This window comes from Arvicanthis niloticus, chromosome 10, assembly GCF_011762505.2.
Source record: "Arvicanthis niloticus isolate mArvNil1 chromosome 10, mArvNil1.pat.X, whole genome shotgun sequence".
Taxonomy (NCBI): domain Eukaryota; kingdom Metazoa; phylum Chordata; class Mammalia; order Rodentia; family Muridae; genus Arvicanthis; species Arvicanthis niloticus.
This window is the reverse complement of record NC_047667.1, coordinates 41,547,018-41,574,302: the sequence shown is the minus strand read 5'-3', so window position 1 is coordinate 41,574,302 and position 27,285 is coordinate 41,547,018. Positions and strand designations below refer to the sequence as shown.

Sequence of the window (27,285 nt, the reverse complement as noted above, 5' to 3'; positions counted from 1 at the left end):
CAGAAGCCATTGGTGTTCTGTTCAGGAACAAGTGTTTGAGGCTCTTCCCCACTTTCTCTTCTATTAGTTTCAGTGTATCTGGTTTTATGTGAAGGTCCTTTATCCACTTGGACTTGAGCTTTGTACAAGAGGATAAGAATGGATCAATTTGCATTCTTCTACATGCTGACCTCCAGTTGAACCAGCACCATTTGTTGAAAATGCTGTCATTTTTTTCCCACTGGATGGTTTTCGATCCTTTGTCAAAGACCAAGTGACCATAGGTGTGTGGGTTCATTTCTGGGTCTTCAATTCTATTCCTTTGATCTTCCTGGCTGTCTCTGTACAGATACCATGAAGTTTTTATCACTATTGCTCTGTAGTACAGTTTGAGGTCAGGGGTGGTGATTCTCCCAGAAGTTCTTTTATCGTTGAGAATAGTTTTCACTATCCTGGATTTTTTTTGTTATTCCAAATAAATTTGCAAATTGTTTTTTCTAAATCTATGAAGAATTGAGTTGGCATTTTGATGGGGATTGCATTGAATCTGTAGATTGGTTTTGGCAAGATGGCCATTTTTACTATATTAATGCTGCCAATCCATGAGCATGGGAGATCTTTCTATCTTCTGAGATCTTCTTCGATTTCTTTCTTCAGAGACTTGAAGTTCTTATCATATAGAGCCTTCACTTGCTTGGTTAGATTCAGACTAGATAGTTTTAGTGCAAAATTCTATCAGACCAAAAAAAGAAGACCTAATACTAATTGTTTTCAAACTATTCCACAAAAATAGAAACAGAAGGAACACTACCCAATTTGTTCTATGAAGCCACAATTACACTCATACCTGAACCACACAAATACCCAACAAAGAAAGAGAACTTCAGACCAATCTCCCTTATGAATATCGATGCAAAAATACTCAATAAAATTCTTGCAAACCAATTACACATCAAAACAATCATCCATCATGATCAAGTAGGCTTAATCCCAGGAATACAGGGATGGTTCAATACTCGGAAATCCATCAATGTAATCCACTACATAAATAAACTCAAAGAAAAAAACCACATGATCATCTCACTAGAGACTGAGAAAGCATTTGACAAAATTCAACACTGCTTCAATGGTAGAAGTCCTAGAAAGATCAGGAATTCAAGGCCCATACCTAAACATAGTAAAAGCAATATACAGCAAGCCAGTAGCCAACATCAAACTAAATGGAGAGAAACTTGAAGCAATCCCACTAAGATCAGGGACTAGACAAGGCTGCCCACTCTCTCCTTACTTATTTAATAATTTAATATAGTACTTGAAGTCCTAGCCAGAACAATTAGACAACAAAAGGAAGTCAAAGGGATACAAATAGAAAAGGAAGAAGTCGAAATATAACTATTTGCAGATGATATGATTGTATACTTAAGTGACCACAAAACTTCCACTCAAGAACTTATAAACCTGATAAACAAATTTAGTAAAGTGGCTGGATATAAGATTAATTCAAACAAACCAGTAGCCTTCCTTTACTCAAAGGATAAATAGACTGAGAAAGAAATTAGTGAAATGACACCCTTCACAACAGTCACAGATATGAGATTCTTATGCAGTAGATTTATAGCTGTAACTATGGGACTAGAGGAAAGTTTCCACCTAAAATCTCAGCCATGTATGGTATAAGATGACTTTATTAATAGCCAACCCTTTCAACCCATGTGACAGGATGCCCTCCAGGTGCTTCCAGATATGTAAGGTGACATCTTGCCTAAGTTTGGTTCAGATGATCCCTATTGCTGATTTATGATGGAGTATCTCCCTCTTTTATCCTTATCCTGTTCTTCTTTCCTAACTATATTAACAGAGCCCATGGAAGGTTTAGGGAGATTGAGCTAATTCTAATAACCTTGACTTTCTGCAGCGGGCATGCATTGACTTCGCCATTAGTGCCAAACCTCTCACCCGCTACATGCCACAGAACAGGCACACCTTCCAGTACCGAGTGTGGCACTTTGTAGTCTCGCCATCCTTTGAATATACCATCATGGCTATGATTGCCTTGAACACTGTCGTGCTGATGATGAAGGTGAGAAGTAATTATGTTTGTGCAGTGACTGGGAAATAACTCCACCTTACTAGTTTACTGCTCTTGCATCATGGAGTCTCTTTGATCTTACCTAGTTCAGTAGCCCAGCCCCTGAATTTCTGGGTAGGGGTGGGGTCACTGAATGAAATGCAGAGTAACAGAGTAGTAGTCAGGGGCTCTCAGGAACAAAAAAATGTCAATAGGGTTCACTTTTGACATTGTGGAATCTAAAGGAGTACTGAAATTAATGTGAGCCTGATCATATTTAATGCTAAGTCCAAAACCTAATTCTGGAAACTGCTTCTGTCATGCTACCTTTAGTCTGTGCATGCAGGTTATTTTGCTATTAAGCTGTCCTGGGTTTGTCATGGGTATGTGTCTTACTATATAATATGCATTCATCTAAGTGTTCCACCAGGTCAAGGTGAGAGCCAGACCTGGCATGTGTATCCCACCATATACACATATACCTTAAGGCTTTGACTCTATTATTCTTTTCTCCTCCTTCTTGGCAGTACTATTCTGCTCCTTGCACCTATGAGCTTGCCCTGAAGTACCTGAACATTGCCTTCACCATGGTGTTTTCCCTGGAATGTGTCCTAAAGGTCATCGCTTTCGGCTTCCTGGTATGTCTGTCCCAGTACCAGCTTCTCTTCTTTTGGGGCACATGCCGGTTACTACTGTTCAAGAATGGTTCGCTCACTTGTCCGTCTAGTAATGAGTTTAAACAGGCTGCCATGTATGTAGAGGAGAAGAGTCAAAGGAAGCCCCCTGCTTATCTCCATAATGATCTAACAGTCTAGTCCAGTCCTACTTAATTCTGTCAGCAGTAGGGAAGCAATCAGATTTTACTGGAACTACAATTGACACATAAAGAAATAAAACAAAAGTTAGATTAACTAAATAATTAGTTATTATTTACTGGTAATGTATATACAAATCATATGATCTGAATGGGAAAGTACCTTTCATAGCCTCAAACCAGCAAATAATAGATTTTAGTTATTAGTCTTCTGCCCTTAAAGTATCATGAAGGATACCTTCTGCCAATGAAAATAAATGTTTATTACTTATGTTTATAATGTCTAAGTACCTTTGAGAGTTTGGAGGTAGGTAGGTGAGGAATTGACTTTGAGAGAGATTGTAATAGAAATTATTCTGGCATGAGCTCTTTTTTTATTTCTCCTCAACTAGTAATTATAATTGTTTGGCAAACTCTTGCATCTGTTCCCAAGACTGTTAACAAAACCTGGCCTTTGCATCAGTGTCCTATAAACAAAACCAGCCCCTCCCTCTCCTCTTGCTTGCTTCAGGGTGTGCTGTTTGTTCAACGGGGTACAGATAAGCCCACTTGACAACTGTTTTACACTTATACAGGGTGTGCATTATTCTTTTCAGTGTAAGTGTATATGGACCAGACTGCTTTCCTAGCACAGAGGGGAAACTTTGCTGTAGATCAAAATGAGTGCTTCTGGTAGCAACTGTAACAGAGACTCTGGGCTGGGCTTGATAATTGTCAGTGTTGGTTGTGGAGGCTGTTTCCAGTCTCCTGGTTCTTTATACAACCATTAATTTCATTATTTGGGGTGGAGAGTTGAAAGGAACCCATTGCAGTGGCTGCATTGTGGAATTCCTGACTCCCTTTTGAGTGTTTTGAGACTAGAGGAAATAAAAAGGTAAAAGGAAACTTCTATCAAACAAAGATGCCTTTATAAAATAGTCTAGCACAAGTAGGGCGAAGTGAAAGGGGAGGGGGAGCTGGCACCAACACGGAGAAAGCTTCTCTATGAGTCTTGATGTTGACATCGTCTGTGACTTAAGCCCCAATTATGTGTCTAATTATGGTGGATGCTGAATACATACTTACAGGCTTAACTAGAGGATTCGGCCTTGAGCCCTGCCTCCTTCCCACCCTCATCCATGTGTTTCATTCAAGGTCTGGAGTCATTCACACCAGAAACGGCACCGTTACATTGATTTGACATCTTCAGCTTTCAGACTACCCCAACATGTACTGTTTGGTCAAATCTTCTCATAAACTTGGAAATGGGCAGAGTAGATATTGTTGTTGCCATCACTGCAATTATCATTTTAAGTGAAAAAAATGGAAGTTCATAAGATGTTTAAAAGTTATACAATAAAATGTAGAATTAGAAAGTTGGTGTAAATAAAATGGAAAGAAAAGAGGAAATTTGGGCTACCCAAAAAGTATACATGCAATGTTTTCTTTCTACATCTATTTTTTCTGTGTAACAGCTGAATTAGACAGGCTTATTTACGTTCCTCTTTTATAGGTGAACTATAGTCCAGGAAAGATTAATACTTTGTTCAGAGTTAGTGAAAGAAAGATCCAGGAGTTTGATCTTAGTCTACCTGACTTCAGAGTTCACAATAATCTACTAGTTTATTAAGTAGCCACAGCATATTCCAAAATCCCTAGTGGGTACCTCAAACTGAGGGTAATTTGATGTCTGTATATTCTTTCACATATAGCTTAATGATGGGGTGGGTTCTGAGAATCACATTTATCTTCGTTTCTTTTCCTATTGATGCTATAAACTATACTCTGACAAAAAGCAACTTAAAAGAGAAATGGTTTATTCTCAGAGTTCAGGGGCACAGTCCAGTGTTCAGAAAGCTAAAATGTCAGGTGCTTGAAGCCATTGGACACATGACATCCACAATCAGGAAGCAGAGAATAAGGAATACATGCCTCTGGTCGGGTCACTTTCCATATATAGTAACATGATCCCAGCCAGGGTGAACCTTCCCACTCCATAACACAACCAGGATAATCCCTCACACAGATGCTCAGAAGCCAATCTCACAATCTATCAAGTTAACACTAACATTGCTAGTCTGTTAATTATGTCAAATTAATACTAATATTGTTAGGTGATCTTGTCACTTTGTGAATATCATAGTATGTATTTACAAACTGTAATAGCTCCATCACCAGGCTGTATTATATTATGAAACATTATGCTGTATATATAGTGTGCCATTAGCAGAAACATTATTATGAGGTTTTTTTACTGAAATGTGTTTTGTCCTATTGAGAGTTTTCACTTAAAGAACACACTTCACATCTCCTCTTTAGCATTCTATAATTTTTCACATAGTATTTTGGATTGTAAGTAACTAAAATCATGGAAAACGAAACTACAGATAAAATGGAAGAACGCTGTCATGCACAATGTTGGATGTGCCATTGTAAGGCCTCCTCAATGGGAACTCAAGGCTTCTAATCCTCTGAAAGGAGGAAATTCACCTTTGGATGGGGAATAGGAGAGCCTAGAAAATTTGGGATCTTCAGGACCTCACTTGGTCCCTTATTAATGAGCTAAGTGCTCCACTGCCAAGTGAAGTTTTTCACAAAGTTGAATGCATCTGCACACACACACACACACACACATACAAGCTCACTCTAGAATACATGTGGCTCTGCAATGAGATCTCCCTAAATCTTAGTTTTCTCACATAGAACACAAGAGCTGTCTTACAGTCTGCAATATGTGATGCTCATTAAACATAACCTCCCTCTGCACAATCCTTTCTCTGTGGCACAGCTTCACTATTATGGCCTAGCCTTCTATTCAGTACTATATAAACTTAGGACATTTGGTACTACCTAACCTTCAGACCCACAAGAAGGACAAATGAGCTGGAACAGAGGATAAGATCATATGATGGTAATTGTGACAGTAGGGCAGAGGACACTTGGGTGGTGCTCCAAAACTGATGCTGTACCTGGTGACAAGGGGAAAGCCAAGTTGACATTTGGAGGAGTGGGTATCCTGTTTTAAAGAATGTAGCCCAAGGTGTGTGCTATTCTGAGATTGGATGGACACATCATACATTCTGAAGCAAGTGGAGTTGTCTGGTTGGTGGAGTCTCTGGGTCTTTTATATCTCCCCTATATCATAGTCAATCAATCTCACTTATATATAATACTTAACTACTCATATAGTATAACAGAGCAGAGAAAAGGGTGGGGGAGTTGGAGTCTATTCATCCTACTGTCAATCAGCTGTTCTGAAAAGCCAGCTTTGTGGTTGTCTGTAACCTTTAGTCCTATACAGCCTCTTGAAGCAATAAGAATAATTAAGAAGTTAAAGTTGTATGACACTTAATGTTTAATGGCTGTGTACTTATCCCAATTCCCTAAGGGTATATACATTGTAAATGTAAAGCTTTTTCTTTGTTGATGAAACTTAGTAGCATGGTTGAAAAACAAATGTTTGCTAATTAAAAAGAAAACTTTCTTATGGAATGTTTAGTGACAGTTTCAAAAACATGGTCTACAAATAGTTGGGGAACTGTTTTAAAAATGAAGAGTTCCCAAATTAGTAAAGGAGAAACAGAATTTCGGGTTAGAAACAGGAAACTGAGCCTAAAGTTAGAATGAACTTATGCATGGATTGACAAGGTTTAATTCCAAGTGACAAAGTTACGTAAGGAAAGATGTCTTTTTTTTTCTTTTCCCTTTTCTAATGTTCATGTGATTGAATGCATGTGGCAGAACTATTTCCGAGATACTTGGAACATCTTCGACTTCATCACCGTGATCGGCAGTATCACAGAAATTATCCTGACAGACAGCAAGGTGAATGGTTTACAAGATCCCCATATTTAAGCTGTATCCTGGTTTAGTATTTAAAAACAGCTTCTCCACATACAGTCCATTTATAACCCATCCAATAAAACATGCCCACTTTGTGTTAGGAGTCCAGTTTGAGCAATAACAAGAGAATACAAATTTGGGGATGGTGATAATCCTCATAGAAGGTTTAATTACATTTGTATGACTCAGATAGCAGATATCTAGTGGGGTAAGTGGAATAGAAGTATTGGAAGAAGGCTAATATTGGGTGTTTGGGTAAATTCTCCAAAGAGAAACAAAGTGTCTTTAATCTCAGGGTTTTTAGACCTAAAGTGTTTCCCTAAGTTATTTCATCCTAAAGAACACATGGAGAGCTTCACTGTAGTTACTGAATACCAGAACGCCATTTTATCAAGGGAATTTAAAGCCTGCTCTTTAGGAATCAAAGTGTAGAATTTAGAACATTTGGGGAAATTGGGGAAGCCAGTTTTCCTACCCAGTGTGCTGGGGTACTCCTGAAACCCATCTATCTACCTAGGACCCGAGGAGCTCTGCTGGGAGGCTTGGAGAGAGACTCACTGGGTGCCCCTCAACAGGAGTTAGATTAACTGCAAAAGACAGAGACTGCCATTTATTTTGTGATCTGAATAAGAAATAAATGTGAAAATACCAGTGCTTAGATCTTTCTAAATGAGCATATTGTCACTAATTACATGTTTCCTTTTGGTCCACCAGCTGGTGAACACCAGTGGCTTCAACATGAGCTTTCTAAAGCTCTTCCGAGCTGCACGACTCATAAAGCTTCTGCGACAGGGCTACACCATCCGCATCTTACTGTGGACCTTTGTGCAGTCCTTTAAGGTAAGAGGCTCCCTGGGAGGACACCACATCCCAGACAACAGATCCTCACCTTGGTTCCTTCACTGCTAGGAATGAGTTTACAAACTTGAAGTTTAGTAGGAGCATTGATAAAATAGTTCTTAATTATAGCACAGGCTGGCTGGATAGTGATCAATTCATATTTGCATTACAGAATCTTATTCTAAAAAATAATGTATCACTTTCACTTTGTAATGGACCTTTTTTTTTCTCAGCACTGAGACAGGGACATGCTTTATGAATTGTGTGTTATCCTTGAGTATTCTAAATCTCTTTGAGCAATCCTGCCCATACATAAAGTCAGCCTCCTGTTATCAGATGCCTTCAGTATGTTCAGAAACTTGTCAGTGACTTTACTTCATGGAAAAGTTTTTCAGAGGACTTTTTCAATTCATGCTTCATAAAAAGATGATTCATGTACAGTTTATCATGTCTTCAACCTGGGCATCTCTTGAACTGCTGAATGAATAGCCCATACACACACACACACACACACACACACACACACACACACACACTTGAGTCCTGTAAAAGCTAAGACTGTTTGGCCAGGTTATTACAATATGTTTCTTTTAAACATTCTCATAGGACTGTGCATACATGTAGGCATATAAAGGTTTGTTAAAACCTAGGTACCTGAAACCCACTTCATTGGCAGTATTAGTAAACTTTCCAAACATATTTGTATTTCTTTGAGTTCTAAAAATAGCATAAATTAAATCTTTTGACATCTAACAAATAACATAATTAGATGTCTGAGACCTGGGTGCATTTCTTTTCTTGCAGACAAAGTTTTTCAATTAATGCATTAAAAGTAAATTTGATAAAATTGACTCAAAGATGACAAGCCATAAATTCACCAAATTGTCCTCCTCCATTTAACTATACATTTAATTAAATTTAAGAAGACAGGACAGTAAAATTATGGTATGCCATCACTTAAAAAGGAAGTTTCCTTATTATATTATTTATTCCAATATAGTCCTTATTGATTTGCTTCCTTATCAGAATCTTTGAAATTTTGAGACGAGTCATTGCCAAGCATGCTGAGGCTCCAAGGTTTGGCCTTGACTTTTGTATCCTAGCAAGAACCAATTTTTTGGCAGGGTTATTCCTATAGAGACCTCACCCCAATGAACTCTAGTGCTCCACAGTTAGATGACAGAGGAGAATTTCAAAACCTTACAAATTTGCCCTCTGATTCTCGGGTGAGTTCAGATTTAGAATTAGATAGACAGCCTGCTTTTAAAGCTGTTTTTTATTTTATTTTATTTTGAAAGGGCTGCCCATCAAGCATCAGTTGTTAGTGAGTCTAGGAAGTAAGTGTCATACTGTCACGTTATCCCATCACCGAGACTCTGTGACACTGTGTCCTATTGAAGCTAAAGAAAATTATGTCAAAAACTGACAACCAAATGGGAAGCGTATTCAGTGGGTATTACAGAGAACACAGAAGGCAAGTGCATCTGAATCCCCATGGGGCTGTATTTTGGATGGGCATTTCCTCTTCAGGAAGGTTCTGTGGTACTATACAGAAGCAGATTGCTCAACAACAAAAGTGTAAAAGGCAAATTCATTTACGCAAATCCAAAGCAGAGAGGTGTCCAATATTAACACTTTACCACTGCCTTTACCTACTCTGACCTAATCCTGGGATTCATCCAGTTCTGTCTCTAGCATGTTCAGAATGTCAAACCTCTTTTCTCTTATTTTGTATTAGAATACATTTTGTGGCCAGAAAGAACAGGGGCTAGGAGAACAGATGGAATCTTTGGTTTTTCTCCCTAAGGCTTAGAATAGAAAGACGGTCTGGGACTGAAGACTTTGAGTGGAGAAGGAAGGACAAAGCACAAACAATGGGTAGACTAGGGCATAGGGCATCAGTGCAGGCATCAGAGAACCTGCCTCCTTGTGTCAATCCTTGTGGAAATGCAGTCATTCCTTTCCTTACACCCTGGGAATCAGCACTTTATGGAGAAGGGGCCTTCTCACTGGCTTTCAGGTGCATTTTAATTTGTCCTTTATTGAAGTGGAAACTTAAGGGTTCTCTGGAAAGTCAGTTGTGTCAGATAGTGTTTTGCTGAGGCAAGCACATGAAGAAGTGTTTTCCTGAAGAGGACACAGGTAAAAGGATATTTTGCTAAACAAGCACGTGAAAGGATGTGTGGTGAAGGATTCTTTGCTAATGAAACACATGTATTGTTCTGTCTTAGATCGAGTTGGAGAGCTCCATTTGTCATGACTCCATAGAAAGAAATGCACCAAAAAACTTTTGGTGGTGTGCTAGCAGCTCTTTGCTGCTTCTACAGACTCAGGCCAGTTGGCAGAGTCATGTCAGCAGATACAGATTGACATGGAGTTTTGCTAAGACAGACATGATATTTGGAGGAAGTATAAATAGGAACCAACAGACAATGACTAAGCATAGATAGCTCTGCAACGCTTCTTGGTCTCGTATCTTCACTGATCTTCACTTAGTTCATACACACACACACACACACACACACACACACACACACGTCAAAAAATTTCTCCTGGGGTCTCTGCTGGTCCTAATTCTTTCTGCTGACTCATGCCGACTTGGCCGAGGCCTAGCTGTCTCTGCTAGGTCATGGGTACCACTGCTGACTCATGTTTACTATCCCAACAATGCTGAACTAGACTGCTGGTATATTCGTGAAGTATCTGCTACTGGATCAAGCTGCCACTGCTAAATCCAGAAACTGAACTGCTAATCTCCTGACAATGCAAATGGGATTTGCTTAAAAAAAAAAAAAATTTTTTTTTAAACAGGTCCACTTCCCTCATATCCTAATAACCTTTCTTTCTCACTACCTCTGGTGGGTGGTGGGCTAGAAGGGAGGTTAAAGCATTTAAAACCCATCATTAAAAGTAGGTTAAAAAAAAATTTAAGCCTACACTCTATTCAAGTTGTAAATAGTCCCTCTTGGGGCTCTTCATTTTGTTAACTCTGTTGATAAGCTCTGCCCTGCTCCAGCCATCTGAAAGTCTTTGACTGGTTTCCTGGGACTCATGGTGTGTACACTCATGACAAGATAGAGACTCACAGTGGCACTGGCTGCCTGGGAGCTTACTGAATGGTAAAGTAGAGGGAATTTCATGTCAGCACAAGGATCACCACACAACTATATTGGGCCATCCTGCTCCAAATCTCAACTGTCCTGTGTCTGCCCCTGCCCTAGAATATCAAAGGCAAGTCCTTGCCTTCTATTTTTATATAGAAGTGTTATCATCGCAAAATGGCAGTAACCATACACAATATAGATTTTTACATTTTTGTCTCATGGATTCATTACAGTTTTATAATGGCTGACACTTAGCAGGCTTTAGGGGAATTTATGTGAAATACAATAAAATATTGAAAGGATTAAGCACTGGAAAATGGTGTTTCATCAGAATATGAAAGATACTTCTAGGAATGGATAACAAGGCAAACCTCATTTAGCTTTGTCTCCAGATCCCCTACTATGAGTGATACATTAGATGTGGGGATGAGAGGGAGAAACACAGAGACCTTGAAGCCAAAACTTAGTTCTTCTTCTTCTTTAATTTGGGTCACAGTTGCTAGGATTATCAGTCTTCTGCATGTCAAGTAAAATGTCTCTTAAACTCAGAAAGTTTTGCTAGCTCTCTTTGGAGATAGGGGTCACGTATCCATCAGAAGACTTGGGTGTATTTTAAAAAGGAAAGACTTCTCCAAACAGAATAGCTGTAAGGATCAGTGTCAGGCCTGCTTCAAATAGCCTCAGGCAAGAGCTGCTTGCTGCTTTGCTAATGACTGCAGAAGTAATGGTCTCCTTGATTAATTGCTATCTTTTGCTTACCTTGCAGGCTCTCCCCTATGTCTGCCTTCTGATTGCCATGCTTTTCTTCATCTATGCTATCATTGGGATGCAGGTGAGTGGCCTGATGGGGCACACATTGTCTCTGGAAGAGTCGAGGATGATGTGTACAGTGTCACTTTACTAAGAAACTTCTCCAAGGTCTTGTTGCATTATGACCATGGGAACTTCACATGGGCCAAGTGGTTCCCTAGGTATTCAGGGTGGTCTGCTCTGGGAGCTTCATCTGAGGTCTTCTGATCATGCTGCTGACTTAGGTATAGCTGGGCTTCTACAATAGAACTAAAGCAAAATGACGTCACTGTTTTCAGAGAGAGGGAATCTCATTGCAACTAAAGTAAGGCTTATTTCTGAGGCTCTCTGTTATTTGGACTTGACCAAAAAGAAAGCTATATGGCTGTTCCCCCTGTAAGTGATGACACCAAATGCATCTATATTTAACTGTCTGAGTTCTCTAAGACCTGTTATTGCCCATCCTAGGGAGCCCCAGAGCCACATTCCAACCGATTCTTATTGTACACGACCATAGAACTTGCTGGATAATCCCCTGGCCTACTCACATCCTTGAAACTTTTAGAACTTGATAGCAGATCAGGTTCTGTCCTGGATATTTGTGTGGCTAGCTAGAGCTTTACTGAACCCCAAGAAGCCAAATGTTCTTTCTAAGAACAAGAGTCATTTGGGGTAGATGACCTGCTTCTATAAACAATAAGCATGCACCTCCTAACTTATTTGATGGGGTCCACAGGTTTTTTGATTGTCTAAAGAAGGCATCCTTTCTGACTTAAAGAGCTGTATGACTAGCCCCTCTACGAACTTCATCTGACAGTTCCCTGGAGCCAGGCAGCCTGGATGCCTCCTCAGGGGTGTCTGCCACCTGGCTACCTGGCTACCTGGCTACCTGGCTACTTGGAGTCACTGCCTCAGTTTCCAAACTTCCTGATCATCAGTCTTGCCTCGATTCTTTCCAAAAGACCTCTTATTTTCACTCTTCCTCTAATTCTACGACTAGAGAATATTCTCCAAAACCACAGCACCAAAATATGTAAGGGCTGTGGAAAAGCTGAGTTTTTTTTCTTCTCTGAAGTTCTTACAATAGATATATAAAATGATGTAGGTAGCAATAGATAATTGCCATGAAACATCAATGCTCTCTTGATAATTTCAAGACCCTACTTACTCCCTCCCTCCAAACTTTCCCTCGGAATTTACATAGTCTCAAATGAAAAATTGATAGCTGGTTAAATTAAATTCAGTATAAATTTCTGTATGATAAAATAGCTCTTTCCCTTTTCATCTTCAAGCAAAGTAAGGTGGAATGATACTATCTCCAAGTCTACTGATAAGATTCATACTGCAGCTGATAATGTTTACTTCAGTTACTTGTTATGGTGCTTACTGTTTACTTTGTTGGTGATAATGTTTACTTCAGTGCCAGGTATGGTGCTTACTGTATGCCTGTATGCAAACTTACACGTATATACAGGCATACAAGAGAAAGAGCAAGGCGGATGGTCAGTATAATCAGGAGAAATTGAATTTCATTGTTTCCACTGACTTTGAGCATGGTTAAGTAGCCTTTAATTTTATTCATGTTCTCAGATAACATAACGAGTAAAAAGCTGATGTTGAAAACTACCTACCTACCTCCAGTTCTTTTTTTTATATAAATTTGATTGTATCAGTTATTTTTAATCACCCATTTACAATTATTATTGCCAGGAACCAATTTTTTGTCTGTTTTTAATGGGTTTTTTTTTTTGGGGGGGGGGGGGGTTTGTTTGTCTTTTTATTGGTTATTTTACTTATTTACATTTCAAATGTTGTACCCCTTCCTACTTTCCTCTCTGCAAACCCCCTATCCCATCTCTTCTTCTCCCCACCCCACCCCAGTTTCTATGAGGGTGTTCCACTGTGCCTTCTTTCATCCCATCAGAAGAGCAAATGCAAGTATTTCTTTGACTTGTGAGTGGGGACTGCTTTTCCACAAAGATGCTAAAGCCTTTGCCACTGCGGCTTGCTTTAGCTGGCTAACTCCAGCCTGGTTTGTCACAGAGAACCACAACCATGTACAAATCATTCACACTCCAGAGTGTGTTACTAGAGAAACCATATCCAATGCAGTCACCACAAAACCTATGATGGTTTGAATAAAAATGGCCTCCATAGGTCCATAGAGAGTAGCACTATTAGAAAGTGTGGCTTTGTTGGATGAAGTGTGTCACTGTAGGGGTGGTCTATAGTCATTGAGGTGTCAAAAGTTCAAGCCAGTTTCCTTCCTGCTGCCTGCGATCCAGATGTAGAGCTCTCAGCTCCTTCTCCAGCACCATGTCTGCCTACACACTGCCATATTTCCCTCCATATGGAGTCCATAATGGACTAAAGCTCTGAACTGTAAGCCAGCCCCAGTTAAATATTTTCCTTTATAAGAGTTGCCAAGGTTATGATGTCTCTTCACAGCAATAGAAACCCTAACTAGGACAAACATTGGAATGGGTTATTGCTGTGATAGGCCTGACCATGCTTTTGTTTGGAGAAATGTTGACTTTGGATTAGAAAAGCATCTGAATGCTTTAAGTGGAGTTTAAAGGGCTGTCCTAGTAGAACATGGAGGACAGCAGTGCTGAGGGTGATTTGAGCCACGTGAGCCTGGCTCAAGAGGTTTCAAAGGGGAAAAATGTTAGTATGTAGCCAAGAGACTGTTCTTATGATATTTTGGCAAGGAATGTGACTTTTTGCTCTTGTCCAAAAAAGTTTGCCTGGGGCTAAAATTAAGAGTATTGGTATTAATTTCATTGGCAGAGGAAATCTCAAAACAGCTAGTATTGACTCTGTCTTGTGATTGTTGGTGTTCACTCTTGTGAAGGTCTATAGTGAAAAGGAGGATGCTGAACAAGGAAAAATACAATGTGTACAATTTGAGGAGAATAGGGTCACCAGGAAGTGGAATGGAGCGAAATCCTGTGTTCAAGGAGATAAAGAAACACTGATTATTAAATAAAACACAGGGAGTAGTGAGTGACCTCAGGGTAAACTTGTGAAAAGGAATTAAAGAAAATTGAGAAGGAATTAAAGAACAATTTAGGTCCAGGTATGGTGGCATAAGCTTTTAATCCTAGCACTCTGGAAACAGAGGCAAGTGCATCTCTAAGTTTGAGGCCAGACTGGTTTACAGAGTGAGTTCCAGGACAGTGAAGGTAACCGTCAGAAACAGAGCTGAAGATGTAAGAGCCCAGCACAAATAGAAGGTCCAAAGAAGAAGAGGAGTAAACTTTTGTGTGGATATAAAGGGCAGCCAGATAGATCTAAAAGACAAACCATTATTCTGCACCTTTAAAGTCCTCTGAGAAGATGACATCTTTGCACAACAAATAAGTAATTTGTCACTTATGGGAAGGAGTTAATATGCACAGGTTGTTAGAACAGATGCTGTTGGCCTTAGCTCTGTAGCTGTCCAGCTGTGTGAAGTTGGTTAAGCTATTGAATTCCACTGGCCTTAGTTCCTACTATAGTAGAGGAGTGGGTTAAATACAAACAGAGCTTTCCAGTCCTGCATTTAATTCCAAGTGAAAATGGATGGAAGCCTGGATTTTCCTGCAACTCTCAGAAGTGACACTTCTTCTTCTCTCATAGCCTTTGGTATAGGAGATGTGGGTGGTAACAGGCTGGGAGGAAATTTTATGCAAAAAAATTTTAAGACCCACCACTTCCATAATAAACATCCATTTGGGCCTTAAAATTATCTTAGAAAATATTCAAAATAGCTATGCTTTCTTTGACAGTCACACTAACATCATGTGCACAAAATCAAAGTGCACTCTCCAACTGCTTCATGGAGCATTTGAGAAAAGTCATTGCTCAGACAATTAATGATGCTGCCATGAGAGTCCCAGGGAGAAAAGGCCCTGTGACGTGTGCAGATGTGATAGACTGGGTACAACTTACAGATTTCTAGCTAAGGGAATGAGAAGAGAGAAGGAGATTTAAACTGGTTCCAGATATACAACAGTCACTTCATGAAGTATCCAGGATGAAGGAGGTTGGTTGCTTCTGTGGGGTTTCTAAAACTCATATGTCTCTTGAGGAGCCACTGCTGTCTTATCTATTCCTACTATTCTCCCCTCTGCTGCCTGGCTTGCCACCTCCGTTCTCCCTGAAGACAAGTAGTATTTGGGTTTTGAAAAAAAAAAAAAAAAAAAAAAAAAGCACTGAGAACAAATTCCCAAAGCAGGTGTCAGTGGGAGTTACTTGAGCAAAATAGCTGGGGGCAGAGATTGTTCCTCAATTGCACACTCTCAAAACTGTTAGGGGAAAACGTGTTCCATTTAGCATACATCGAATAAACTGAAGCCCACTAAATGTAGGCTGGAAATCATCTCAGATGGGTAGAAGGGTGGCCCTTGAAGTTGTCAGTTCCAGCGCTGACTTGGAAGGATTGGTCCTGACCTCTGAAGCACAGGTGGAGGAGGAGAGTGCACCCTTCTCATTGAAGGAATAATCTTGGAATTATTGTCATCATTTATCTCTGTGTGTGCATAAATATTGCTGAGTGTTGCCCCCTTTCCTATGAATGTCAGTGATCAGAGTCCAGTAGTACATTAACAAAACTCTGTCTCTGTCTCTCTGTCTGTCTCTGTCTCTCTCTATTTCTCCCCCCCCCCCCCCTGTAAGCCAGGGCTATCTGTTTTCTTTTCCTTTCTTTCTCTCTATACCCATTCCTTCCTTTCTTTTATTTACCTTTCTGGTACAATGGCCTATAACTAGGACCCCATGTATATAACTTAGGGCTTTGTCTCCAGCCCTTCTTTTCATGTGCCCAGTTATCCTTCATTCATCCTATTACCCAGACTTTGCTCTTAGCTTATACCTAAGTGACCTGTTTCATGAGATTTATGTCCATCTGATGATGCATTTGGTTCATTTCCATTGGCTGTCCATTCAGATAACAGATTCCTGAGACTTCAGTCTCTAAATAAAAATATATCTAAGGAATGTACAGCTGTGTCTCGCAGAGCTGATATGCTTGCATATTGTAGGATAGCTTCTGCCCAAACCATAAATGGCATCTTTGGCAAATACAGATATTCCCTTCATGATCAGATATGGGAAAAGAGGGGTAACCCTGTGTGTCTTCTTGTTGAGCAATGTCTTTGGTAAATTGCTTGGGTACCATGGGACTAAAATGCATCTCCAATTTAAGCATAGGAGAGGCCGTGCATATGCAGAATAACTTTAAAGGATTTGCATTCTATGTACTTCTTGAATATTGCTAGCATTAGTCCCTTTTGCTTTTTGCTGGAGCAGTGGAGGAGGTAATTAGTTTCCATTTCAGGCCAAGAACATGAAGTCAGTCAGCTTCCTCACACCAGGTTATCTGCTTCAGAGACCAGTAACAAGAAGTCATACTTGTACTCTACCTACCCTGCCTGTGTGTTCTAATAATCACGTGCCGGACATGTGACACAACTCAGTTCTGCTCATTGATTTCTGTTATCTCCCCTAAGGTGTTTGGAAACATAAAGTTAGATGAGGAGAGTCATATCAACCGGCACAACAACTTCCGGAGTTTCTTCGGGTCTCTCATGCTGCTTTTCAGGTAACTGGATGAACAACTGTTCAAGCTGGAGACCTCATGGTCTTCAGCTGCCAAGGTGAGGAGAAGCACTTGGATGGAGAGAGATCTTGATCTCTTCATTCTGCTCGGCTGTTCTTGTTAGGATATGTAGTGGGAGGAGACCATGCCTTAATCTAACTTCCCTGTGATTCAGAAAGTTTCTTCGCTGTCTTTGGCTCAGCAGTTAATTTGTGTATTTCAACCTGTCCTCTGGGATTCTGGGAGAGGAGATGCACATAGCTTCTGATGGGAACAATTTAAGACCTGAATCCTTGAGTAGCTGTGTTTATGCGGGGTCTTGGGGTCCTACCACTATTTCTCTACTATCAGATTAGACCCTCAACAGATGGAGACGTGGTGGGTGGGACCTCATTCCATTCTTCTTCTCCATGTGAAAGATACTAAAAGGGGCCTCACTGGCTTAACTAAAAAAAGTCCTATGCGTGAATAGAGAAGAGGCCCAAGGTGAGATGGGACATAAAAACTTCTAACTAAGATGGATTTCTGTGTTCAGGAGTGCCACGGGGGAAGCTTGGCAGGAGATTATGCTGTCGTGTCTTGGTGAGAAGGGCTGTGAGCCCGACACCACCGCACCCTCGGGGCAGAACGAGAGTGAGCGCTGTGGCACTGACCTGGCCTATGTTTATTTTGTCTCCTTCATCTTCTTCTGCTCCTTCCTGGTGAGTAAGATCTTGTTGGCTGAGGTCTTTGCAGCTTCAAGGAGAGAGTTCTTGTAAGACAGGATGAGTTCTTGAATTTAGGAATAGAGCACCAAGCTTCTTGTTGACTCTGGAGCTACCCGGGTAACCCCTGTCTTCTTTGTGCCTCGTGTAGTTTATTTAATAGTTAAGACTTGTATCTGTTTGGGGGATTCTGTTTCTTAACTGTCTATGAAAAGGTATTTTGAAAATAGACACTTATAGGGTTAATCAGAGGCAAATGATGATTATTGCAGTGTAATTGATGTGATTCCCTCCTGACTGTGGTGCCACTGAATTAGATGGCAGCTGGCAAGTGTTCTGGTGTAAAAACACGATTACTTTGGGTGTTGGTGAATATTGAGGAGTATATGTAGAACAGTCCCACTTAGGGAAGTGGTAAGAGATCTGAAATGCCCTCTGAGTTCCTTCTTTTGGAGGAAGCATCCAGAAATGTCTTCCCTACACATCAGATTAGCAGTGATGGATGGAATAAATACATAAGGTGTCACCAGATCAATGAAAAGGTCACTGTAGTCCTTCTGACTCCCATAATGTCCCTCAGCTCAACTTCACTGCAAATGCCACTGGCTGTACAAAACTATATGACACTAAAATATAGCTGCTGCTCAAGAGTGGTCAATTCCAAGGCTGTACACTGAAAAGTAACTTAACTGTTTCATACCCAGACATTATTTCTCTCTTTAAGGGGACAGAAACATCTGACAGTTCAGCTTTCCAGTGACAGCAAGGGGTCTGCAGATAGACAATTCTGCCTGGTACATAGGTTAATGTAGGGAATAAAGAGACTCTGGGAGTCCCCTCCCCCTTTTGGTTTTGGCTTTGTTGCCATTTAGCCTAGGCTAAGGCACTTCCTCTTGGATAGTATCTTTAAAAATGGTATAAACGTGTCAGGAAAGGGCTGGGGAGATAGCTCAGTGGATAATGGCATTTGCTGTGCCTGTGTTTCAATTCCCAGCACCCATGTAAAAAGCTGTATGTGGCTGCACACATACCTATAATCCCAGTGCTGTGGCAGTGTTGAGGGAGGGGAACAGGATCACTGGGGTTTACTGGCCACCAGCCTAGCTCCAAGTTTAGTGAGAAAACCTGTCTTAAAGGAATAAGACAAAGTGTGATGGAGCAAGGCACTCGGTATCCTCCTGTGGCCTCTGTGGGTGTATACCATCCATGCACTCACACAAACACATGTGTGCTTATGACATACTCATGCACATGAGCACTTGTACACACACACACACACACACACACACACACCTCACACTTGACAGCAGTAGTCTATGCACAGTGAGATAATGCATGCATTTTAGTGCACCTCTTTTCTATGGATGTGAAACTTTTTTAATGAAAAAGAACACAGAACTGTTTATAAATCTGAAAGCACAATGTATAATGAAAATAACTGAAAGGAACTTAATACACTTACATCTTCAACTCATTTTTATCAAGTGGCTACTAATGACTGGCACTGAGCTAGGCACCAGAGTAGAACTGTCAGCAAGACATAGTCTTTTTGTGTGCTCCAGTAAATAAGAAACCAACATACAGGGATTAATACTTATCAATAAGAATAAGTTGGAACAGAATGAGGGACACGTAGACCTTTCCACTTTACCTTATATAGTTTAAATGTTTAATGATAAATATTTAAAAGAAACCAGAGATAAAAGTGGAAAATTAATTGGAGGCTGTACAGTTACTTTTAGAATTGTGAGACGGAGAGTGCTACATAATTCACATTAATGTTATTTTTAATGAGGCTATATTCAGTGTGAGATGGCCTGCCTTCAAGTCTCAGCCCTACAATAAGACTGACTTTGTGACCTTGGGCCAGTCACACACTGCTCATCTCAAACCAACCATCCAACAGAGATTTCGGAGGCCCTTTGATATTCCAGGCCATGTACTGAGAGCTAAGAATACAGTTACAAATCAGAAGTATTTATTTTTCTCAAAGAGCTGATGCTTTAAACACTGTGCTAGGCATGAGGGTCTATCTCTAGACTAGCCCTTTCTTACCTCATATCCCAAGTAATATCTCATATCTCTAGCACCCGAGTTTGGCACATACCGGGTACATGATAGAGAACAGACCCATGGGCAGCATTGCAGAGGGAGCACGCTCTTTAGCTCTCTGGCTCCCACTGTGCTTTTGGAGGGGGGGCTCTTTTGTGAAGCAGGCTGAAGAATAGAAGCTGGAGAGAGAATGTTGTTATCTGGCCTTGACTTTCTCTAGCCTTTAAGAATGTGAAAACCACTGTTCCCTCTGCTGCCACAAGAACAATTAAGTAAATCAAACAGGTAACGACAGTGGATGAAGTATTGTGCAAGTGAAAAGCAGCATAAAAAATAAACTCACAATGAGATACACAGTGTGAATAATAAAAATGAGTTGCATTTAGCAAGATCCCCAAGTCTTACCTAGGAACTTTGCCTTGAAGCCTGTCAATCTGTTTCCTGAACTCCTCCTTAAGCTTCTCCTAACTCTTCTCCTTGCCCTCCAGATGCTCAACCTGTTTGTGGCTGTCATTATGGACAACTTTGAGTACCTGACTCGAGATTCCTCCATCCTGGGGCCTCACCACTTGGATGAATTTGTCCGTGTCTGGGCAGAATATGACCGAGCAGCATGGTGCGTAGGTCTTTTAGCCCCCAGATATCAGGGGCTTCTAGATCAGTCACTCAAATACTTGCCTGCTATAGAAGGGAAGGAAACACTTCTTGGTTGTAGCTCACAGAAGAGGCACTGGTATCAAGCCATTGGCCAAAATCCTCTCTTCCTGGGCATTCCATACCCCTTCTTTCCTTCTGGGACAGGCTGTACCCTTGTTTGCCAATCCCATTATACTCTAGGTTGACTACACAACCAGGGGAGCTTAACCTCCCTGCTTTTTGTTACGAGTCACCAGGAACTGAGATAGGAGGTCTGGGGCCAATGGGACATATCTGGCCACCATGGTCAGTGGCATTAGTGCTTTTCCTCCTCATTCTTCAGTATATACCGATAATTAAAACTCTGGTATTATATTTCAGATAATCAAGTAGGTGGTCCTTCCAACAGATGCCCTCTAGACTTGTGGGCTTTTAACACATGAAACTGAGTTAAATGGCAGGAGCTGGCAGGGCTGACCTCTTTGCTGTCTTTCACTGTCCAATAGTTCCGATGTGATGTGACATCTAGACTTTCGAGTGGGGGTCAGCAAATTACCAGCTGTCAGTTAAGTTTGGCTCACTGCTTTTACAAATGAGGTTTTATAGAGGTACAGTCACAGCCATTTGTTTTATCTGTTGTCTATGGCTGTTCTTGCTCTATAGTGAAACATTGAATAACTGGGGAAAAGATGGTCTGACCTTCCAGTTCAAAATATTTACTATTAAACTGTTGTCAAAAACTTCACTCTTAAAAAAAAAAAAAAAAAAGAGTCTTTTGACCCCTGTTTCAGAAACAAAGACAGTGTTTTAGCCCTTGCTGATGAGGACAGGATGACATTCTATGAATGAAAAGCTTTGCTGGTCCAGGCCAGCTTAGCTTCTGGGTCTTCACTCACCACTCTCCCCATTCTGCCCCTAACCCCAAAAATACTTCAGGAAATGCTATTCTTCACAGGAGTGGACCACCCTTGCTTCCACCTGATACTCCCTTCATGATGTGCGATTCTTCCCCAAATCTACCGATTGGTGAAGCTGCTAAGCCTGGGTTAACTGTTTTCAGGGTGAATGGGGGGTGGGGGGAATTAGAAGTCCTTTTCCCTCTGTAATAATGATCTAGTCCATGGGGTTATGTAGATCCCTTCCTGTCACAGCGGCTAAGCAACAGATTTTCCTTGCTGGACTCAGTTTCCAACTAAGAGTTTTAGTATGCAACCAGCAGTGGCTTGGAGAACTATGATGCACAGCCTGAATCTTACCAGTTTTCTCACTTTGGACAAGTGATGTAACCATTTATCAAGTGGTGATAATGATACCTACCTAGCCTGGTGTGTGTTTGTGAGCATGTTATTATATCATGCATACTACTGTTAGGTACTTCATGACAATGGTATGTGAAGGCAACTCAGAAATGAGGAGAATCACCATCTTTAAAGCATTTATGGCCTTGATTTTGGATGCCTATTCACTCACCTAACTGAAGAGAAACTGTCTGTTACCAAAGGATGGTGTTGCACATCTGGCCTCACTCAGACATCCTTGGCTCTCAGAACCAGCTCTTCCTTTGGTTTTATTTCCTCTGTGGCTCTAAATGCCAAGAGCATTAAAAATGCCCCTACTCCGTTGCAGTTGCTGGGAAGAGGCTCTAACAGGACTGATCATAAGACCTGGTCACATGACCTGAGCAAACAAGCAGAGAGGGGAACTCCTTCTGTCATTTTGAATGTCTAGAGAGAATTACTAATTATTCTGGTTACATTTTAATTGGCTTTCTCGATGGAATAAGGTTGTTGAGAAGAAACCAGCAAAAAGTGCAATGAGTCAGGATCTTCATATGAAGAAGCAACGGGTTGAAAGCCGCTATTTACTACTCTGAAGAAGTAAAAATAAATTGACGCATGGTTACTTTTCATCATTTCAAGGGGTAAGACACTGGACATACTAGTGAGCTACTGTCTGGAAAGAAACAAGACAGCACCAGTTTAGGAAAAGGCTAGAAAGAGTGAAGCTGAAGAAAACATTTGCTTTGATATGGCTTCCCAAAAGGATGCTTACATGGAGATAGTGTGCTCATCGTTTCTATACATACAGACCGTCAGATCCCACCATGGCTTTCTTGTTCTGGTCCCTGACAGGGAAGATGTTTTAACCACTGAGAATTAATCCTGTGTCAATTTTTCCCATTCCACAAGAAGCCAGAAGTCTCTTGAAGGTTACTGGAAGAAAAGGTTATCAAAAGAGATCACAGTGTTCCTGGAATTCTGCAAAATCAATCTGGACCCCGAGTGGCTGGAATAGAGCTACAGGGGACTATTTCTGGAGCATCTTCCCAGATTGTGTTTTGGACATGGATCCCAGCAGGCTCCTGTGGAATAGAGCAGAGTTTACCCAAGCTGAACTCAGTATATGTCACAGAGAGATCCAAAGCCCTTTCAAATTCTCTCATGCAAACTCTGTTTCTTGCTAATTAGCCTAGTGGGAAATTTGTCTCTTGCAGGCTACAGAAACATGCTGACTCCCCACTGCCCCTGACAGGTGGCCCGGAGTAACTGCCTATAATCAGTAGGAGCATGAGAGCAAAGAGTTCTGTAGTGCACACGTTGGCAACCTGACATCTGCTCTGGACAGTGGCCAGAGACATAGTAGCTGTCTTTTTGCTCTTAGAAGCCTAACTGGAGCATGGGCTCCTCAGGCTAGGTTGTGAGCCACACAGGTACTTCTGGGTATTTTAGGCACTAGGTAGTTCCTTTTGATATTAGATAGACTCTGATTTCCTTTGAAAATTGGGAGAGCACTAGTTTGGCAAGGCACTCGTTTTCTGGTTCTCATCATTCTGGTCTGATTATGTCAGGCACCAATAAACTGCTCTTCCCTCTTTGGGGGCAGTCACTGCAGGGAGAAGCCATCATTTCTTCCCCGTTCTTTTCTGGGTATCTTATTAACTCACCTGTGCTTTCTTTACAGCGGCAGGATCCCGTATAAGGATATGTACAAATTAGTGCGGGTGATCTCGCCTCCTCTGGGCCTGGGAGAGAACTGCCCCTACAGGGTGGCTTGCAAGGTTTGCCTCCCAGTCCTCAGCCATGACCTGCAGTGGGATGCAGCATCTAACCCTCTCTGCCCTCTGCTCCACCACCACTGCGCCACATGAGGGAACCTTCATGTTGCTTTCCTTTGAGTTTAAAGAGGCCCAACCCCTCCCAGAACCAGCAGCTGCCATGTAGGAAGAAGGGCACATTTTATGGTGAAGGCAAAAGAGAGTTAAAGATGTAATACAGAGGCCACTAGGATCTATCTGTCTTGTTTTTTCATACACATACACTGCTCTGCGCCCACACGTACATCCCCGTTTACCTTAGTTTGCACTTCTCCCTTCTCCAGGATGCAGAAATCCTTTAATCAAGCAAAAGGGTTCTGATTTCCCTTCGAGAGACCTTCATTTTTATTGACCCACATGAGTCAAAGTGTGAACCTAGTCATCCTTACCTCTGCCACCCCTCCCAGATCCTGGATGCTTTTTTCCAGGATCAGGAATAGAAGCAAGCTGTAGGACAGAGGGGAAGAGGGCAATGGGTTGAACGTAGTTTAAAAATCATGGGTTGGGAACTATTAGAGAATTTCACAGCACAGAGACTAAAATTACCTCAACAGACCCAGAAGGACCTTGAACTGCTTATTTAATGCCTTTGGTGCCTGCCAGTCACACTTGTAAAGGGTCTGCCATAATTGCCAAGTCACTACTTTTTGGTTAGACCAACAGGTTCAGAGATAAAAGTTCAAACTCTGCTTCACCCTGGATACTCAGTATCCTAGTCACTCTACCAAGCCCAGGACTGCTAGATACGAACCCTGTTTCAGATGCTATGGGAGGAAAGCAAAGCGCTGCTCAGGCAGCAGAAGATACAGGCTCAGGAAGGATGTCTGCCTAGGTGATGGATGGAGCTGACTTGGGATGGTGACCCTGATTCTGAACTCAGGAGGCTGAACAGCTGCCTCTGCTGAGACTCTTTAAACTCCACCCCAGTGAAACCTGCAGCCGCATGTGGGAGAGCTGGGGAGGGTAGCATGGCATGCAAGATGCTCCTCTTCCTCCTGGTTTTGTTTCTTCTGTCCCCAGCATGCCATCAACCTGGTGCATGCTGGGGAATAAAGAGCACTCTTGTTCACGGAGCCAGGTGGAAGCAACGGGGCCAACTTTCTGACCAGCAACCTCAGCCCACCACTTTCAACGCAAGCCGCCACCTCCTGCTGCACACACACCACAGAGGGGGGATACACGACGTTCTGCCTGTGGGTTCAGGGCAGGGGACAGGCCTGACTTCCAGGCCGGCATCCCAGCCCCAGTAGGGGCCAGAAACTCCCACCCACCCATGGCTGGAGCACCGTCTATCCGGTTTATACCGCTCACGCACAGCCCTGGGAATTGAAGACATGCTTGTGTTACTTTGGGGTTAGATGCAGTGAACCACAAAGCCAGCGCAGCAACTAACCAAGGAGGAGAAAGTGAGCCCCACCCTCGACCCCTTTCAGCACCTTCTGACTGTGTCAGAGGGACCAGAGGTTGTAACTAGTGTTCCCGGGTCTGTGTGGGGCGTGATATAAATCTGCACCAGGACGGAGTCACTTGTATGATTTGCCTTGATTAACAGGTCTCCTGTTCTTTTCCTGTTTGTCCATTTTGTTTGTTTTTCTTCTGTTTCCTGTATTACTTTGTTTTTGCTCTCTGGGAATGCTGTTTCTCTCTCCTACGTGTCTGCATCCTTCCCTCCACCCCCTTTTCCTGTCCCTGCCACCCCTTCTGCCCCACCCATGTCCCGCCCCTACTCACCACCCCTATGAGCAGTGGCCGCATCCATTACACTGAGATGTATGAAATGCTGACTCTCATGTCACCACCGCTAGGCCTCGGCAAGAGATGTCCCTCCAAAGTGGCCTATAAGGTAGACAACCCCTTCCTTTGTTCTGGGCTAGAGACCAACAGGAAATGGGATCCAGTTGTGGGGAGGACATATTCTGGGAGGAAGCTGGGTTGGGGGTGTGGAAATGGGAAGCAAGGATTCAGGAGTCAGGAAGGTCCATGAGATGGAGTCATAAAGGATACAGGAGTAGTTCTCATGCTGTTCACCGTGGACCTTTTACTGTGTTACTGTGTTCCTACACGTGTGTGGCTTCATGTGAGTGGGCTACCAGAAAGGTGCTGCTAAGTGGTGTGTTTCCTTTGAAAGGAGGCAGAGTGGTGGCCGGGGAGTAGTTGGATTGGCAAGAAGGAAGCCTAGAACCAAAAAAGCTGAGGGAAAAAAAATATGGCTTCACTTGTAAATTAGGGAAATAATGGAGCAATCGCTAAGGATTGTTCTAGAAGAAATTTTTAGAAGGAAAACTTATAACAAATTTCTTCCCCTGTGATGTAGGAAGAAACAGCAGTGTAGCTTCCTTGTAGACACAAACACAAAAGAGGAACATGTCTTCCATTTTACAACTGACAGGCACGTAGCTTTCTTTCTCCAGTGGCCTTAAAGAGAGCAACAACAGGCACAAGATTTGTTCAGTATTAGGTTTGCCTTCTTAGCATGACCAAGTGGTGGGTAGATTCCTTGTGGTTGTACGGCAACATTGTTCACTGGGAATCGCTTGGACGCTCACAGCATTGGGGCCAGGCGTTTTGTCACCTATCAGTAATAGTTACTATCAACTCCCTTGTGTGTAGGCTGGCCCAGAACTAAGCAGGAGCTTTCTCATTCGCCTAAGCACACATCATAGCAATGTTGCCACTGCCACAGAAGAAAGAAAGATGGGACTCAGATACAAAGAACCTTTACACTCTAACACATGGCTGTCTGTAGAGTTGCTTTAGGCACGATGATCTAGTTGAGTATTAGAGAGTGTGGCTTGCAAACGGCAGGCTCCAATTACTACCAACCACTACCACAAGGATGATGGTTCTGCCACAAACCCTTCTACTGCTACCTCCAAATAGACTTAACTCCAGAGAGTATCTCACTGGAATGTAGTCCTCAGGAACCCTCATCCTCCAGGGCATGGCTCCTTGTACACAGCAGATGCAATGGTATCTTTTTTCAATATCCACAAGTATCACACAGTGGGGAAAGAATCCCTGGGATGAGGCCCTGATAGAATGAATTGGGAGAGGAATGGGAGGAGAGTCTCACAAATTCCTAAAGCAAGATACTCTCTGAAAGTGGATTTGGCCATTTCAGTTGGATCCCTTCCTCTGGGTGAGGGGAACAGGGCCTGCCCACTCTGCTCCTGCCTGCATCCCCTTCTCTGACTCTGTCTTCCTTGTGCTCCTCATCTTCCTAGAGCCTGTTTGCACTCTCCCCCTGCCCATCCTGCTCCTCCTCATCCGTTCTGGACTTTCTGCATGTTCAGTTATGTGCTGGCAAATTCCATCTTTTAAAGACTCAAAAAGGGGGCACCAGGATACGTCTTTCAAGTGAGATAAACAGAGCCAAGTCTCTCCCCCCCCCCATCTTTCCATTGACCTTGGGGGCATTCGTGGTAAAGTAGAAGATAGAGAGTGCCTCTGTAGCTGGGAGTGGAGCCACCTCTCAGAGCTGACTCTGTTCCATAAGCGACTTCTTGGAGTCACTTGCCATCTCTCTGGGAGATATTCCTAGCACTCCCCATGGGAAAGGGGTTGTAAAGAATGCTTAGCAAACCCCCTTTCCTTGGAATTTGACATCATTTCCTAGATAAAACAGCACCAAATGAGCTTTAGTGAGAATCGGGGAGAACCGGACTGGGATGGGGATGGGGAATCCTTGCCCTTCTTTTCTGTCTGTGCATTTAACCTTTGCACTTTCCTTCCCTTTTTATTTTTAAACCAAGGTGTCTTTCAATATATTCGGTTTTTGCCTGCTCTTTCTCTTTTCTCCTTC

General features: G+C 42.0%; 1 protein-coding gene across 1 annotated transcript in view; it reads left to right on the top strand.

Moving 5' to 3' along the window:
- Cacna1e (calcium voltage-gated channel subunit alpha1 E) overlaps nt 1-27,285 on the top strand; it is a 469,992-nt gene that overhangs the window by 422,738 nt on the left and 19,969 nt on the right. The window contains exons 32-40 of the mRNA XM_076941358.1: nt 1,895-2,059; nt 2,575-2,685; nt 6,582-6,665; nt 7,398-7,523; nt 11,394-11,459; nt 16,909-17,000; nt 17,533-17,698; nt 20,242-20,369; nt 25,230-25,326. Of these exons, the coding sequence (XP_076797473.1) occupies nt 1,895-2,059; nt 2,575-2,685; nt 6,582-6,665; nt 7,398-7,523; nt 11,394-11,459; nt 16,909-17,000; nt 17,533-17,698; nt 20,242-20,369; nt 25,230-25,326 (1,035 nt within the window). The remainder of the gene's footprint in view (nt 1-1,894; nt 2,060-2,574; nt 2,686-6,581; nt 6,666-7,397; nt 7,524-11,393; nt 11,460-16,908; nt 17,001-17,532; nt 17,699-20,241; nt 20,370-25,229; nt 25,327-27,285) is intronic.